We start from the raw sequence: 17,234 nt of genomic DNA on the forward strand, positions 1-17,234 counted from the left end.
CCCCCCGGTGGCCTCCGGACACAATTCTACCACCAGCTGTAAACGGTTGGTACAGCGAACAAAAAAGGGCAAAGGGGAGGGTAGGGGATGCAGAGGGCAGACAGAGGGGTGAAGGTGAAAAACATGAGCTAAAGAAACACACATGCCACAACGAAGTTGGGGTATAGCTGTTCCCTACTGCTCACAAACAACCAGCATTTGATGGAAATAGAGACGAAAGAGATGACCCAAAACGATGCATTGGAATTCGGCCCCAGGTCCTGGCCATGTTGTACACACCGATACACACACACACACCAACACAACAAAAAAACGGGAGAAGAAGGTTTACGGCGCGCGCACAATTCAGCTACCCTTACTGTGCGTAGCATACCAGCATGCGTAAGTTTTTTTTTCTCCCACACCTCCCCCACCACCCACCTCACTCCCCACCCCCTTCTTTAAATTGATTACTGGCCCCGTTAACACAAGCGGACAGCATCCACAAACAGACAACAAGTACTGAATGCACCAATTGTGGCGCTCATTAGATTATCATTATGATTAGTAGTGTAAAGCAGACGAAACCACAGGAATGGAAGAGAGATGCTGGGACCGAAAGGGAAAAAAAACGGAGGGAACACATACCCACAATTGTCTACAATTTCGGAGAAACAGTTTGTGTGATTGGAAGCTGAGAATGAACGCACGAGCGAACATTTAAAACGCTTTAAAATCCTGGTTACATCCTACTACTTTACCCTATATTACGCAGTATTCGTTTTACTAACTGTTCATAACAATCATAATATGAGTTAAATTAGTAAAGAAAACAAAAAAAAATAAAAATAAAATAAAATAAAACAAAATAAAATAAAATAAAATAAAATAAAATAAAAATAAAATTAAAAAAAATTATAAACATAAAGCGCTTGGATGCATTTAAACCTAACCAGCAACTAAAAAGAGAAATAAAAAACTAAACTGGTAAAAAAGGAATATCTCTTCGATTTTTTTTTCAATTCGCCCTTTATTCTCGTTGCGTTTTATTTTAAAAGAATTTATTATACTACTTTTATCTACTTTGGACGATTTTTGCTTGCTTCCAGCCTTCCTCCGTGTGTAATGCATTATGACTGGCTTTTAGGCCACCGAATATTGTTTAAAAGGATGTAAATTAGAGCTAGCAAAAGTAGCTTGTTTACAAAAAAAAACATGATAGATGATTATCTATCCTGTATGTGACAAATATGAAACTTGTTCTTTTATCAGATTAGCTATAATGATATAAACACACCTAAGAGCTAAAGAAAATGTAATAAAAATGATTATTTGCCAAATGGTCGATTTAGGTCTATTATTAGAATTTTTCCCCGCCTTTCATACCGCTCGTGCATCAATTGTTCATTTGCATTTAACTTAGCACTGTGTAAAGGGACATTACGACTATCTGCGCGATTATAATCCGCCAAATGTTGTAGCCTAAACAACTACACTCTAACCGCACAGGAACAAACCGTTTGTTCGCATGACGACTGCCAAGGGGGGAGGGGGGGGGGGGGGGGGGGGTGTTGATCACTAAATGATAAGGAACTTTTTCTTACTCTCAAAAAACGCGTTTTAAAACTGCGTACATACCCCGTAGAAAAGGATAATACAGTACAGGTCGTGTCAGAGTTTGTGGTTTCATTTATTCGAAAAAAAAAAACGTTAATTGCCACTCTAGTTAATTGTGTGAATTTAGTGTGTATTAGACAGATTGTTCCGTTTGCAAAACCGGATTAACTACCGGTATGATTTTTTGATAGAGTTCAAACGCTGTGAACAGAACATCGTGTGTGTGTCTTTGTTTGTGTAAACGCAAAAAAAAATCTTGCAAGAGTTTTTCCTTTTTTGTACATTTTGCTGCCGTTATTTAAAAAAGAATATTACTCAAAGGATGAAAATAGTGTTTTGCGAAACAAATATCGCAAACTGCTTTAGCGATGTAACGACTCGCTTCGTTGATGCACCCTTTTCAAGTGATAATGGTTAAAGAAAATAAGTCATTTAAAGTTTGAAAAAAAAGGAATAATAAAACATTACGGCCTCAGTTAGCAAAGAAGGCGCACACCAAATATTGATGGTGGTTATGGGGCTGTCCCCCCTTTTTTCAATTGGCCCTGCGTGAACAAACAAAAAAATAATAATATCAAAAAGCACTATTCATGGTCACTTTTGGCGATAGTAACGCTTTCTGCATGTTCCTTGTCGTTCGTCGTGGCGCCACCATCCTTTGCTGCGTTCTGTGATGTTTCCACCGTACGCTCACCCTGCGTTACGGTGCCAGTCTCACGCTTTGCTTTATCCGCATCGACAGTAGATTTATCTGCCTTCTTCGCATCCGGGACGACTTCCTTATCCTTCGGGGCAGCAGATTTTTCCTTCGAACTTCGGAAAGATAAAGTCGAGTATAAGGTGAGATAAAGGCGAGAGAGCCAGTGGCAATTACACAAATGCAATTCGCTTACCTTTCGCGCTTGGATGTGGAGACGGTGGATGTTGACCGTTTGCGATCTGGGACGCTTACCGCAGGACGGACGCGGTCATAAACACTTGTCAAGATTGAATGATATTCCGCATTTTTGCGCTGTACAAAGAATGGAAGTGCAATGTTTTTACGAGATTAGTTCTATATAAAATATTATCTCTAATGGCAACAGTAAGCCAAGTATTTCATGAATAGCAAAAATGCAAAGAAAACAAATAATCGTCATAAAAACAGCCAACGGTTGTTTTTATCACAGATTTTCCTATAATGCCGACTTCATACATTACAGAGTATTTTTTTTTTTCTGAATCGGTTTCAAATTTACTCATGTTTCATCGTGTAAACAAAACCGGACAAATTCAAACACTTCAAAAAAAAAAACTCACCGTCAGATCACGAATCATTAATTCATTTTCGATCAGCTTTTTCTTGGAACTTTTCAAATCGGCCACCAGCTCGCTGTTGTGCTGTATCGAACGTTTGTTGTTGGCGGTCAGCTCGTCGTACATGTTGCGCAGTATCTCTAGTGACTTTTCCGCACGCTCGCGTGCTTGTTCGATGAGTTTAGTTTGCTCCAAACTTTTACCGACATCCACAATAGTGCCTTTGTATTCTACTAAACCTGCAAAACATATTTAAAAAAAACACATTCAAAGCGTATTAAGTACCAGCATATCGCTTATTTACATACAAAAAAACAGCTGGGACGAAGAAAAACTCACCATCGGATGTTGACGGAAGGTCTTCGGTGCATTCGGTTTTGATTTTCTTTGCCATTGGTTCTTGCGTTGATTCATCACTACCGTTGAGGAGGTCCATGACGCTGGTTTGCAGCTGGCCCATGTAATCCGTGTTGCCGAGCGCTATTTCCAGCGCTTGCTCCTCAGTAAGTTCGTACTCTGGCCCACCATCGACTGTTATCGATTCCGAGGCGCTGGCCGGCTGTTGGGCTGCGGCGCCATCCTCGCCCACCTTCTTGTTGGGTTTGTCCGCATCCAGCACCTTGTCGGTGAGTTGCCTGTAGTGCAGCGTGTTCTTGGCCGCGGCCACATCACCCACGGTTTTGCGTATTTGCGAACGGGACAGATTCAGCCCGAGGCTGTAAATCAGCTCCACCAGATCTTTCTCCAACATGTAGCCACACTGCGTGATGTCGAAATACACGAACGAGAGCAGCAGTTCCGGCAGCACCGTGTAAAAGCGGGCCGGTTCCGTATCTGCCTTCGGACGATGATCATCTTCGACGCTCCGTTGGCGGCGCTTCCGATCGTTTTGCTCCTTATCGTCCTTCCCCCTAGCGGTGGTCTCGGTCTTATCCGTCGTACTCACTTTACTATCCTCACCATTACTTGTCTCACCACCAGCACCACCGTCCGAGCGGGATTTTGCTGCTTCTGTAGCAGACGGAGCCGCACCATCTTTTTTGTTTTCCGCCACTTTCTCGTTCGCTTTTTTCGCTAGCTTGTGTAGTTCGCTGTAGATTTTGAACCCAAAGTCACGCGCCAGCATATCGTTAAACAGCTCGGCAAACAGTGCCACCTCGAACGAATGTTCCTTCGTGTCCTCCGGCCGGTAGTCAAGCAGCACCGATAGTGACACGACCGAACAGTCGAACTTGCCGGATTTAGCCGTACGCGACGGATGTACAACAACGTGCGGCTCCTTTGGCATCGTGTACCACCGTTCGAAGTTTTTCCGGTCCTTCTCACTCAGCTTGACGGTTTGTTCCTTTTTGCGCCCAGTGGTGCTAGCTGCCGTTGCTGATGTAGCGTTGGTGACGGCAGCATCCTGCTGGCTGGTTTCCGCCTTATTCGCCTCACTAGCATCGCTACCAGAAGGAACAACTTTATCGTTGCTTTCGTTCGTTCCGTTGTCGGGTTCTTCCTTCGGAACCTTAGACAGATCGGTCATCTCCACATCCGGGCATGGCTTGACCTCCTTGTCAACCGCTTCTGGTTCACTTTGCAGTACACCATCGGTATCGGGTATGGTTGAATCGGCTTCAGGGGCTTCTTCCTTATCTTCCACCGCTGTGGGTTGTGAAGCTTGTTGACTTTCTTCAATAATCGCTTCAGACAGTCGGGCAAGTAACACAGCCTTCACACCTGCAGAATGTCAGTCAACATTATGTCATGCAAAGAAAAAAAAAACACAATTAAAATGTTAATAATATCAGGACAGGGTTTTTCTTGCTTTTCGTGTAGAAGTGTAATATATAGAGAGTGATGTTGGAATTAGTGATGGACAGTCGGAACCGTATTCCGATTCGGTGTTCGGAATCGTTTCTGATTCCGAAAACGATTCCAGATCCGATTCCAGATGCGATTCCAGATGCGATTCCAGATCCGATTACAGATCCGATTACAGATCCGATTCCCGATCCGATTCCCAATCCGATTCCGGAATCGATTCCAGATCTGATTCCGAAATCGATTCCGGATCCGATTCCAGATCCGATTCCAGATCCGATTCCGGAATCGATTTCAGATCCGATTCCGATTCCAGATCCGATTCCGGAACCGATTCCAGATCCGATTCCAGATCCGATTCCAGATCCGATTCCAGATCCGATTCCAGATCCGATTCCGGATCCGATTCCGGATCCGATTCCAGATCCGATTCCGGATCCGATTTCGGGATCAAATTTCGAGACTACGGAAAATTTGGATTTGGAGCCATCATTAATTAGAATCCTTCCGATCTCTTTAACGAACTCCAGTATGATTGGAACACGAATTGAAAGCTTCCCAGTCAGTTAAGAATTGATTCTGGGCAAAGCATCAATTTTCTTGAATTGTTTATAAGTGGAAAGTAGTTAACATTCCCTCAACAACTTTACTACTGTAAACAATTGTTATTTACCGAACCCAACCATAAGATACAGAAGGCTACGAAAAAAAAATACATACCGTCGGTCGGAAGGTTCCGATTTGTCAGCTCGACCTTTAGCTCGGCCACCTTCATTTTTTTGTATTCCACCAGCAACATCTCCGGGTCAGTAGTCACCGTGGCAGCAACAGTGTCCGTGGGCAGCTGTAAATGTACACAAACAATGGATGGAAACGTTGTGTGTTAGTTTCAGTTCTTCACAACTTGCATGTGGTAAACAATATAGTCGGGACGCAATATATTACGCTACACCATTCGTATGGAACACAGCTACTGTAAGAGTGATGAGTATCGTAACTCAGCACTTGCTTTGTCACACATTCATACGGCTATACTTATAACAAAAAATTGTAATCATAATGAGGAATGGGTGGGATGTGGGGGAAGGGGGGGGGGGGGGGGGGGGGAGGGGATTTGTTGTATGGTTGTAGATGGGAAGGAGTGATCGTGTTAGGGCATCGATAAGCTATCCTAAAATGCGTTAATGATTTAAAAACAAAACAAAAGGTCCCAAAGTGTAGCAAAATGCAACTGAATGGCGCATATTTAAAACCGGCCGAAGGTAAAACCCCAGATTGCGAGACATATAAAGTTTATCAATGTGAAAATAGTAACAAGTGTGTTGCCGTTTTGTTCATGAGAATGCCATGAATATGAGAATAGCACATTTCTCGCACATGCCCCCAAAAGAAGGACGGTTTCGGTTCCAAAACTCTCGGGGGTCACGTTGGTTTGTGAAACAAATCTAGAGTGTGTATGGCACGTGTACGCGTATGTGTTTTTTTTGTTTTGTGAAAGTAGAATTAATTGCTATAAACCCTTCTTATCGTTTTACTGGGTGGATGGAGACATCACAGCAGCAATTGTTGATCCACCTCGACCATTCACTGGATGTAGGCTACTGGTATTCGTTACCATTATTGTGCTGCTACTGTTGCTGCTGTTGTTGCTGCTGCTACTGCCGCCCTCGTTCACCAATACCGTGCCCGAACTGGCAGCTGCATTCTGCTGACCACCGTCTGCATCGGATGTTTCCATCGTAGAACCGACCGCCGCATTCATTTCTCCCAACTGCTGCTGCTGCTCCGGCTGCTGTTGCTGCTGCTCCTGCTGCTGCTGCTGTTGCTGCTGCTCCTGCTGCTGTTGTTCCTGCGATTCGGCTGATGCTGACCCTGCCGACGATTCCACCGCAACGCTAGCGGCGGATCCGGTAGACTTGCCAACATCCTCCACGCTGTTAGAATTCTGTGCGACCGTCGTTTCGGCCATCGTCGCTACCTCCTGAACACTGGCGCCACCATCAATGGCGTCGTCCCCACTGCTGCTAGAGTTGCTACTTTTAAGAATGCGTTCCAAATGAAGTTGGTAATTCTGCTGTATCTTATCCCACTGGTTTTCCGATGGTATGCAGGCACTCATACGGGGCAGAAATATGACCACCGTTTCAACGCGTGGCGGAATCAAACGACCTTTATGGTAGGATTCAGTGCGACGGTAATAGATATCCACGAAACGGTACCTGTGTTGTATACAGCAGTAGGTTTGGTTCAGATTGAAAATGTTAAAAAAAATGGTAATTGGTTGGTGTGTTATAATTATGATATTATGAAGAGAGAGATAAACTGTTTTTTTTTCTTTTTTTCGTCAAGATCAGTCATGTTCCGAACGCAACGCAAGTCCTATCATTATGTATCGCCAAGATGTGCGTGTGTTTTGCAAACTTCACACGGACAGTCACGTACGTTCCCAATAAAAAAATACCTCGACTCCAATTCAAACCAACTGATGGGTAAGATTTGTTCGTTGCTCTACTTCCCAAGTGTGAAGATACACGCGAACAATTTAAAGTATGAAAACAATTTAATTTGCAATACTTAGATTACTCGAGTTTAGAAGTGTGAGTGAGTAGTGCCAGGAAGAAGCAGCGGGAAAGCTTACATCATTGCAATAAACCGAATATTAGCTAACCGGTTGGTACTGTAAGGGAAATATTGGTGAACCGTTGAACCCATTGTGAGCATGTAGACTTTAATTTAAACTAATAACAAAATTATTTTGTTGTAAAGACATTCTGTTCTTGTTCGACTAGCAGTAAGACTATCATGCGTTGGCGGGATAAATATGAAAGAAATAGTACAATTGAACGATTGAACGTGTATATATAAATATGCGTACCATAGAAGTAGAAGATAAATTAAAGGATAGATGTAATATTTTCTGTGTGTAGTAGATTTGTTTAAGATACACATACAACTACAATGTGAGAGAAAAAAATCTATCTTTAAGAGATACAGGAAAAATCAAATTAGAAAAAAAAATGAAGAATGTTCACGCTTTTGGTCAGAGATTTAACGCCACACGAGAAGAAGAAAAAAACATAAATAGGAAAATGTAACCCTAACTAAACAAATTAAATTTGTAAACCTACTAGCACCATTAATAGAGCCATGAAGCAAATGAAAAAAAGAAAGAAAAAAATCTTTCAGAGTGAAGCATTAAAGCTGCTTGACCTACTCGCGTTTACTCGTACTGCCAGCTAAAAAAAAAAAATAACGGATGAAGATATTTGACCAAAACATGTAAGATCGTATCGTGGCAAATAGCGACCGATCAAACCCGGATGCGAAACACTGCAACAATCGTATAACTTTTTTTTTGCTTAACAACCAGTTAACGGCAATAGTTTGATACCTACCATAGGGAGCACGCCGACAGATCGATCCCGGTGAGCGCTTTGCACGTGCGGATAGCCGTCCGCATCAGTACCTTCGGGTCGGCGTGCGGATGCATCCCGTCGAGCGACGGTGACCATGGGCCACCGACAGCCATCAGCTCGTTTTTTCCCCGCGCCCCAACCAGGAAGTTAACCATGCGCGTCGGATGCACATAGTTGCGCGCTTCATCCCGGCGCTCCTTTTCGTTGCGGAAGAAACAGTTTTTGTAGATGTCGACCAGCTCCGAGGTGCTCATCAGCATCACTTTGACGCTGTAGAGATAGTCCGCGTCCGGTGGATCGAGAATCGTTTTTTCCAGCGCCAATGGTCGTTCCACCTCTTTGTTAAACACGTGAAAGTGACAGCCGGTGTGGAGGGGAAGCGGTGCGTTCGGTGGGAACGCTTTAGGCCATCCAATGTCGGCGAGGAAAAAGTCCGAAGGGATGTAAAGTTTCGGGTAGCGGGCGCGCAACTCCAGAATGCTGACACTTTTACTACGAAGTAAGGAAAATGAAAAAAAAAGAAAATCGTTAACTTGGGATAATTGATACTGGATATCCCGCAATTTTTTGACACTTTCCCAGAGATTTTTGATTTCGTCCCATAATCTTTTGACACTTTCCCAGAGATTTTTGAAGCAACATGACCCACCACCAGGAAAATAGTCAAGTCAGTAGTAGTAAACAAAATCCCCGAAAAAAATTGTTTCTACTTGTTTTGATTTGTTGCACGTGTCAGAAAATGAAATATGAAGTTCTTTTCAAATACATTTTTTTTAAATATAGAGATGATTTTGTTTACCTATATTTATACACACCCTGATTATTTGAGTTCTTCCAATCTAATATTTAAATAGCTACTCAGAAGTACTCCGCGTGCTAAGAACTTTAGGGAAGAAATTAGCTCCATAAAGTAACATTCAAAAATAATTGGGAAACTGTTAAAAAACCGAAATCAATGGGGGGACGAAATCAAAAATCTCTGGGAAAGTGTCAAAAGTTTATGGGACGAAATCAAAAATCTCTGGGAAACGTTCAAAAGATTTTGGGAAAGTGTCAAAAAATTGCGGGATACCCTGTAAATTGGTAAAACGTCTTCATTTGTATGGATTCTTACACGGGTAGCAGTTGTTTCGGAACCTGCACCATATACGGCGGCACCGAACGAAGGCGGGCCCGTTTGGGCGAATGTTTCTTCACCGGACTGCGTTCCCGCTCGCGCTGTCGTTCCGGTGAACGAGCGCGTGGTTTCTCGCGGTACGAACTCCGGTCCGTTTCCCGATCGTCACGCTTCCGTCTACGCTCCATATCATCATACTGGGGAAGGGTAATCAAATAATCGATTAGCATGTGAATGAAGCGCACAAAAAGGCGACCAACTGAACCGTGTTACTCACATCATCCTTCGTGCGCGAATTGGACGAACGACGCATGCTGCGGTCCGGTGACTTACGCGACGTTGTGTTCGAGTATCGATTGCGTACATTCGTGCGCGATTCCGATGCATTGTTCTGCGAACCGGCATTCCCGGTGTACGCGGACGTGTGCGAACGTGCCGTCGACGAGTTGGTGTGTGAAGTCATCGAGGAGTTCAGATTGGTCGTTTGCAGCACCTGAACGCGGGAAGCATTCCACTTGAACGGCATGTTGGTGTTGTAAGCCGCATCGACCAGCACACGGTCTCCCACCTTCGGTAAAATACCCTTTACGCAGGTATTGGTGTGGAAGAATACCTGGTCGTCGATGATGCCGTAATCGTTCTGCAGCTTCGTCACCAGACCGGTACCGCTGAACGCCCGGTTGTTCGGATTGAACTTCGGTGTGTTCGGATTCACTTGCTGTGGTTGCGGGGCGGGTTGCGATTGTGGTTGATTCTGGTACCCGATCGCATTGATTGGCCGCGATGTAGGATATTGTACCGTCTGCGAATAAATGGCCGACTGTTGGATGCCCATCTGCGGCAGAATGGAAATGTTTTGCTGCTGTTGCTGTGCATGCTGTTGTTGCTGCTGTTGTTGCTGCTGCTGTTGCTGCTGCAACCCTGCGCATCGTGTGTGGAGGGAGGAAGATTAAATCGTTTCACCCAGTTTGTGCCTACCATTGCCTGCACATACCTATGTTTGGATTGTAGACAGGTTGCGCTTGCGGAAAGCTAACAATTGCCTGCATGTTAGCCATACTCTGATGCCCAGCATTTCGTTGCCATGGCGGATTTTTCTGATTGAACGCCATATTACACTGCTGCACCTAAATTTGGTGCCACTTATGCTACCGACGCTGCCGATCGCAAATGCAATACCGTAGCGTACCACAAACCCTTCCTAACTCCTTTCTTAATAGCACAAACTAAATCTCACCTCTAAAAGTTAAACTCAATATCGAACTTATCTAGCTTTATTCGCAATAACTTTCGACGCGCTAGACTTGTAACAAGCCGACACCGCATAGTTTTCACACACTACAATGAAGTTGCCATTCGTCGAACATCTAAAAGCTGACAATAAAAAATGTGTCAGTGTGTGCGAAGCACACAATCCGTGCGAATCTAGCAGTGCGTTTTTAGGGAAACGCATACTTTAGACCACTTTTCACCAATGACAGCAATGGCGGCGGCTGTCAGATGCCATATCTGACGTTAACATTGCAAAGCCGGGAAAATTAGACCATTGCCTAATCGTAAAGCCGAAAACAACGAATAAAGTTTGATGCTTTTTTAAAGATATAATTTACCTCTAATCGTATTAAAATAATTGAAACAATCACGATGACTATTAAAATATTATTCTAAAAATTATGTATAAAACAAATATGCGTTCCCAAGTACGTTTTCGCGTTTTTTGTTGTGGGTTCAAAACTTGGTATAATTAAAAATATTTAACACTATATTTATTACTCATATAAATTCTCTTCAATAACAAATTCGTACCATACAGTATTTTCACTTATTTACAATAATTAAAACGATTTGTTTAAAAACGCAAAGTTCAACGTACAGTCGAACTGGTCGCAAAGTGGTATAACTTCAAAATTATATAATCTCGCTCTCACGCAATCAGCGTTCATTTCGTAAACTAAGCGTGCCGGCATTTTCACCGCTTCAGGTGGTAAATAATATAAAATTCCTTCGTTTATTTTACTTATTTTAATGTGCTTCCTGACGAAATTATTCGTTTCTCCGTAGTCGTTGGTTTTTCGTGCAATCGCACCGAGTGAAAGCGTTGCGTTTGGCTACGGCTTTACAGTTTGACAGTTTGCCGTTCGACCGGTGTTCGTAGAAAAACGCAATCAACGGTTTCCGCTTTCCGTGATGTTGCTCACTCGTGCTTTAACCGCCATCGTCTCCACGAAGAGCTGCTGCAGCAATCAAGCGTTCCTACTCGGTGTCGCCTCGAAGTGGTCTACTTCTGCTATCAATAATAGTAGTGTGCGAATTCAGCCGCAAACGCGAACCTTTGCTAAGAAAATGAGTCTGCCGCGTTGCTTTTTCGACATGACGATGGACAACCAGCCGCTCGGCCGGATCGTGATCGAGGTAAGTGTTTTCCAGGGGAGGGAGTTTTTTTTTACTGTTACTTAGTCACACGCCAAAAAGTGTTGTTCTTCCAGTTGTTAAAGGATATGTTAAGGGGAAAGGCGAAAAGTATCTTTTCGGAATCCATTTGCAAATGGATCGGAAGCAGAGGTTGCTAAGTGGTATGAAAATCACCTTCTAAAAGCTTCATGCCGGTGATTATAGATCCGTCTCCTAGCAGGCTTAAAAATGTGTGGAACGGTACGGAGCCGTCTCATGGGCGTGCGTGTGAACATGTGAAATAATGGAAAAGCCGCTAATCTATTTCTCGTCATTCTCCGTAGAGAACTTACATTGTTACATGATGTTAATTTTTAACTACTCATCGACATGTCTTTTTTCTTCTTACATGTGTGTGTGCGCCTCTGTCTTGCCATTGCATTTTTATCACCATCGATTACAAATGCAGCCTGTATCCTGCATAGTGTTTGAGCATGTATGAGTGGATCCCGGGGCGTTCCAGTATACATGTACACGTCTATCACATACCCGTTTTTGGGTAGTGTAGCGAAATTGTGGAAGAATGTAAAATGAAACAATTTCACATTTAAATGCCCTTCTATAGATTTGAATGTAGCGAATAAGTTCCACCATTCCCCCCGGCATGGGCTGTTGCTGTGTGTATGTGTGTGTGTGCGCGCCCTTGCGGAAGAGACTTCATACGATTTGCACACATATACCACTACCATGACGGCGAATGGCAGTGCGCCTGCTGCATAACTATGCGTCCAATTATCATTCACACTCTCGGTATTTATTTGCCTGCAGTTTGTGCCCAATCGATCTCGTTACCCGTTTCATAACGCTGTCTCTGGTAACACTTTTTACTGTAGAACCTCTATTCTGCCCACTAACATGACTTGACACTCCGTCGTACTTTGGCCATAAGGTGGGAAAAGATAGAAAGCCGGTGGCAGGAGAATGGGTTTAAAACAAGGTTTTCGTACTTGTGTTTTACACAAATATACAGAAAATGGCTTCAAGTCCCTGTAAGTGACTAATGAATCCTGTAAGAAAATTTCGGATTTTCACACCATTTGATGAGTATACACTTTTCTGCTGGTGGCCCCGGTGGTGTATGTGATAAACGGTGTTGGTTCCACAAGACAGGGCCGGGGATCAAATCCCATCCCGACCGTCCCTCCATAGCAAACACTGAGTATCCAGCTACGTGGTAAAATAAGTCTCGTAAGCCAGAAATGGCCGGCATGACCTCAGAGGCCTTTATGCTAAAGAGAAGAAGAAGAAGATACTTTTCTGCTATTTAAGCAGAATATTTATTTTTTTTAAATAAATTTTAAATATTTATTTGGGTTGATGGCATTGAGTTGCCCATACAAGCTAGATCTGTATGTCTGGCTTATAAAAACTGTAAAAGTTAATGTATTTTTTATGTACAATATTTCCATTAATACCATGTTTTTCATCAAACTCTAATACACACGCACATGTTTACCGTTTTTCCCCCTTTTTGCAGCTGCGTCCCGACGTCGTCCCGAAGACGTGTGAAAACTTCCGCGCGCTGTGCACGGGCGAGAAGGGTTTCGGCTACAAGGGATCGATCTTTCACCGTGTGATCCCGAACTTCATGTGCCAGGGCGGTGATTTCCAAAACCACAACGGTACCGGTGGAAAATCGATCTACGGCAACAAGTTCGAGGATGAGAACTTCGTCCTGAAGCACACCGGTCCGGGCATCCTGTCGATGGCGAACGCTGGCCCCAACACGAACGGTTCCCAGTTTTTCATCACTACCGTGAAGACGGCCTGGTTGAACGATCGTCACGTCGTCTTCGGTAGCGTAGTGGAGGGCATGGACGTGGTGCGAAAGATCGAGTCCTTCGGATGCCACTCGGGCAAACCGTCGAAGCAGTTCGTCGTAGCTAACTGTGGCCAGCTGTAAATCCAGTGTTTTTTTTTTCTTTACTTTTTTTTCGGTCTGCGCTTCAACCCTAGCCCCGTGTGCGCCCGTCTAGCGCCGCGCACTGTTGCTGCAGCTTCGATACTTTCCTTTTACTTCAGTCAATGATTCCTTCGTTTTTTTTAACAAAAACACAATCACACACTCACACATTTAATAAATCAGGAAGTAAACAAGTTAATAGTAGAACAACTGAATATTATGCATTTGATTCGGGGGGAAAACTCCGCACTAGTTTGGCGGTGTGTTTCCTTCCGACGTCTAGGGATGATCAGGATAGTGTTATTCCTATCTGAGGTGTTCGCTCATTACGTAATGATGCATTTTGTCCTGTCTCGCTAAAACCCATACTTCTTTAACAAGAACAAGAATAAAGAGTAATAATGGTAAACAAGAACTGTTAATTTATGAACATTGCTTTGTCTATTGTCTATGTTAAAGAGGTATTAAATAATCATACGGGTTACATACTAAGTTGTGCAGCCAACTTGACAAAGATGAACTGAAAGAATCAAATGTTGGGCTCTTAGCAACCAAAGCTCAACGTCTCACCCCCTTCGTAAAGCTAAACCGTTTCTAAAGCTTTCGAGAACAAGAAATTTGAAAGACCGGTTGATATTCTTGTGGGAGGTTTTTAATAATAAACCTCTTTTAATGATTCATTTTTCTAACAATCATTGAACACAATGTTTCAATTTGTAACATGTTTGTTAGGTGAAAAACATATTGTAATATGTTCTACGAAACAGTTTTTAATCACTTCACGTTGATCTATGAAATATTTTGCGTGAACTAATGTTGCACATGTTGGCATTTCTTTTTTCTTCTCAAATCCAAAAAGCACGTTGTTATCCGAAATGCTATTGTTTCATGTTTTGTGGAACCAGCAAGTGTAACCTTTCCAATTTAATTTGTAATTATTGATAGATTCAGTTGGTGCGTACGGTGATGTACTTTACTGGTTGCCCATTTTTTTTTGGTGTTAGTATGCTGACGTAAAAGTGTGGTAGTCTCTGCCTTATGGAAAGAAAGAGAACGCCTACGGGTGCCTACACAAAAGCACACATACACACACCAAAAACCCATCGTTGAAATTTTCTCAAGTGAACAGGAAAGAGCGAGATCAAAGAAGAAAATATCTATCGTAGCGAGCATAAGAAAGGTTCTTTAGAAAAGAAATTGTAAGAAATGTTGGAGAAGTCATCTCATCGTTGGAATCTGGATAGCGCTGAAGCGCATAAAGCAGAGAAAGGTAGGCAGCAAGAAAGAAAAAAACTCGTAGGAGAGAATGAGAAACGAACGAGAGAGAGAAACAAGAGAGAATGAAAGAGAGGGAGAGGTTACTACACCCGCGCGATATATATACAGGAATGAAGAGCGAGAGCGAGAGAGCGTGAGAGAAATTCTGTAAATCCCAAAAAAAAGGGTCTAACAAAATATACATTGGTGCGGAAAGCATGTGGAACTGTAATATTTGCAACAAACTAAACAATATTTGTTTTAAAACCATGTCATAGAAATAGAAAACTTAGAGAAAGAATTATAGCAATTTTTTTGTAAAATGCTGCAGTTTTAAATTGGTTTAAATATCATTCAAAATTGAACTAATATAAACAGATGAGAGAAAAAATATCCGCAACATAATCATTGACAGCAGCAGCATTATATTGTTTACGATAGTCTAAATTTTCACTAAATTATAGAAAATATTAATATCCAAATATTTTCCATCACGTCCCACATTATACTTGCCGCACTGTAACAATGGACCAATTCGAAGAAAGGGTACAGCAGTGCGCAGCGTTCGGTTGGAACGAAATTCCCTTTTTTCGACGTAACACATACACGCGCACGTACACCACACCAACACTACTCGCGTTGTGGTGAACGAACGGCGTACGCACAGCGCGTATCTCTGCGAGCAGTCACACAGAGACAGTGCAGCCCAAGCCTCTCAACGCCGAACTTCTGCTGAAGGAAGTTGTTTGCTCGCAGAAAGCCGTTGTTGCCCAGAAGAGGATTTTCGAAACCCGCGTTTGCTTCACATCCACATATTCTGCTAAGCCCCCACAAAATAGGGCGTCGATTATCGTTTTAAAATTTTCGCGAAAATTCCGCTGGTTTTGTGCCAGCCACAGGATGCCGTTGTGAACGTGTATACAATATAGTTGGTGAAGTTTATTGCAACGGACAAAACGGAGACGGGAAAAACAGGCTCCTTCTCCCCAGCGCACCCCCGGATTCTAAGGAAAAACCGACCGTTTTCGGATTTCCCTGCCGCGCCAGGCACCGCTTTTCCACAATCAACTTGTCGCCCACACACACATCTACATCCACCTCATCCGTTTGTCGGGTTCCACCATAAACAAGGCAGAACACCTTAAAGATGCGTTTCCTTTCAAACGGTTAAGCGCCCCAGCCAGGAAGAAGGGAAGGCAGCAACACAAGAAAAAAGTCCAACGAAAAGTGCTACAAGTGTTGCTAATCGTGTGAAAACCGGTTTTTTTCTTTCCCGTCTGAAAATATTCGGGAGGTTTTTATTTTATCTTACCTTTTTTTTTGGTTTTTGCTGGTGTTATTCGGAGTGGTAAGAGCAAAACCACGAGGAAAAAAATCGCACCGTGCGCCGCGAGTGGTGTTGTATGAAAGATGGGTAGCGAGTTTGTTTTATTTTCGTGAAATAATTTCAAAATAGTGTTCAATCGCGTATATGAGTACTTTGCTAACGCAGAAGCAAAAAAAATGTATCGGGACGCGTCGACCGCTGCCGCGTATAACGAGCGAAAAATGTTTGTTCATCCGACGATAAAGAATGTTCTATCGTCACGAAACAGCACCAACAGCAGCAGCAGCAGCAGCAGTGGTAACAGCCAGGAATGATTCCAATCTTACCAACCATCAAAGAAAAAAAACGGTCCAGGTAATGGAAGGAAAATCGACAAACCAGATTGCATGCTGTACAAAAGTAATGGATTTTGCTTTTTTCCACAAGGAAAAAAAAACCACGAAGTATGGGAAACGTTTTGAACCTTCCTTTTTATTTTTAACAGCATTTTCATTTTAGTGATTACATTATTTAAAACATACGGCACAGGTAGAACGGTATGGAACTACCTTTTTTTGGAAAGCAAATTGGAATTTTTTAGGCCAAAAATGGTTCGTTATTCGGCGCAAACCGAAAACGGATGGTGAAAATTCTCCGCTTCCCTGCGATCCGGAGGAAAAATCGATAAAATAGACGTACCCTCGGCGCACACATACATACGTAGGGAGTTGGGAAAACCATGGCACACGAGCGCGGGGCCCAACAGGAAGACGCAGAGGAGCTGCTGCTTTAGCTTTGCCCAAAGAGGTGAAAAATGAGTCCACCAGTCGATGGAAGCAGCGCATAAGGGCAGAGGGAGATAGTACGAAAGGATCACACAGGGCACTGAAAATCGCCATCGCCGGAAAGGGAACAGAGAAACACACACACACAGAGTACCAGAAGATATGAGAGCGCAGAGCGAAGCAAAAACAAGAGCCCAAAAGAAGACGTCATTTCTTCGAAAATGGTTCTCTTCACGTTGAATTTTTTTTTTGGAGTATGTATTTGCACAGTTATGTGGATTTATTTCACAAAAAAACGTCC

At 43.0% G+C, this 17,234-nt stretch overlaps 3 protein-coding genes across 4 annotated transcripts in view; 2 read left to right on the forward strand and 1 right to left on the reverse strand.

The window, feature by feature from the left end:
• Positions 1–1,650: 1,650 nt before the first annotated feature.
• LOC125770168 (cell division cycle and apoptosis regulator protein 1-like) lies at positions 1,651–10,655 on the reverse strand. The gene is made up of 10 exons (XM_049439523.1): positions 10,226–10,655; positions 9,509–10,152; positions 9,229–9,428; positions 8,094–8,606; positions 6,314–6,917; positions 5,419–5,542; positions 3,232–4,614; positions 2,896–3,131; positions 2,490–2,608; positions 1,651–2,409 (listed from the first exon to the last, which is right to left on the reverse strand). The coding sequence occupies exons 1-10, from the start codon at positions 10,341–10,343 to the stop codon at positions 2,181–2,183; spliced, it is 4,170 nt and encodes a 1,389-aa protein (XP_049295480.1). The 5' UTR covers positions 10,344–10,655; the 3' UTR covers positions 1,651–2,180.
• A 639-nt stretch (positions 10,656–11,294) lies between these two features.
• On the forward strand, positions 11,295–14,000 carry LOC125770089 (peptidyl-prolyl cis-trans isomerase-like). The gene is made up of 2 exons (XM_049439323.1): positions 11,295–11,643; positions 13,160–14,000. Exons 1-2 carry the CDS (start codon positions 11,419–11,421, stop codon positions 13,583–13,585), a joined length of 651 nt encoding a protein of 216 aa, XP_049295280.1. The 5' UTR covers positions 11,295–11,418; the 3' UTR covers positions 13,586–14,000.
• A 1,536-nt stretch (positions 14,001–15,536) lies between these two features.
• The window catches only part of LOC125770077 (teneurin-a), a 30,630-nt gene continuing 28,932 nt past the window's right edge, over positions 15,537–17,234 (forward strand). For both annotated transcript variants that reach the window (XM_049439294.1, XM_049439311.1), the window contains exon 1: positions 15,537–16,523. The gene's annotated coding sequence lies outside the window, so the exon portion shown is untranslated. The remainder of the gene's footprint in view (positions 16,524–17,234) is intronic.

Source organism: Anopheles funestus, chromosome X, assembly GCF_943734845.2.
Source record: "Anopheles funestus chromosome X, idAnoFuneDA-416_04, whole genome shotgun sequence".
Classification (NCBI taxonomy): Eukaryota; Metazoa; Arthropoda; class Insecta; order Diptera; family Culicidae; genus Anopheles; species Anopheles funestus.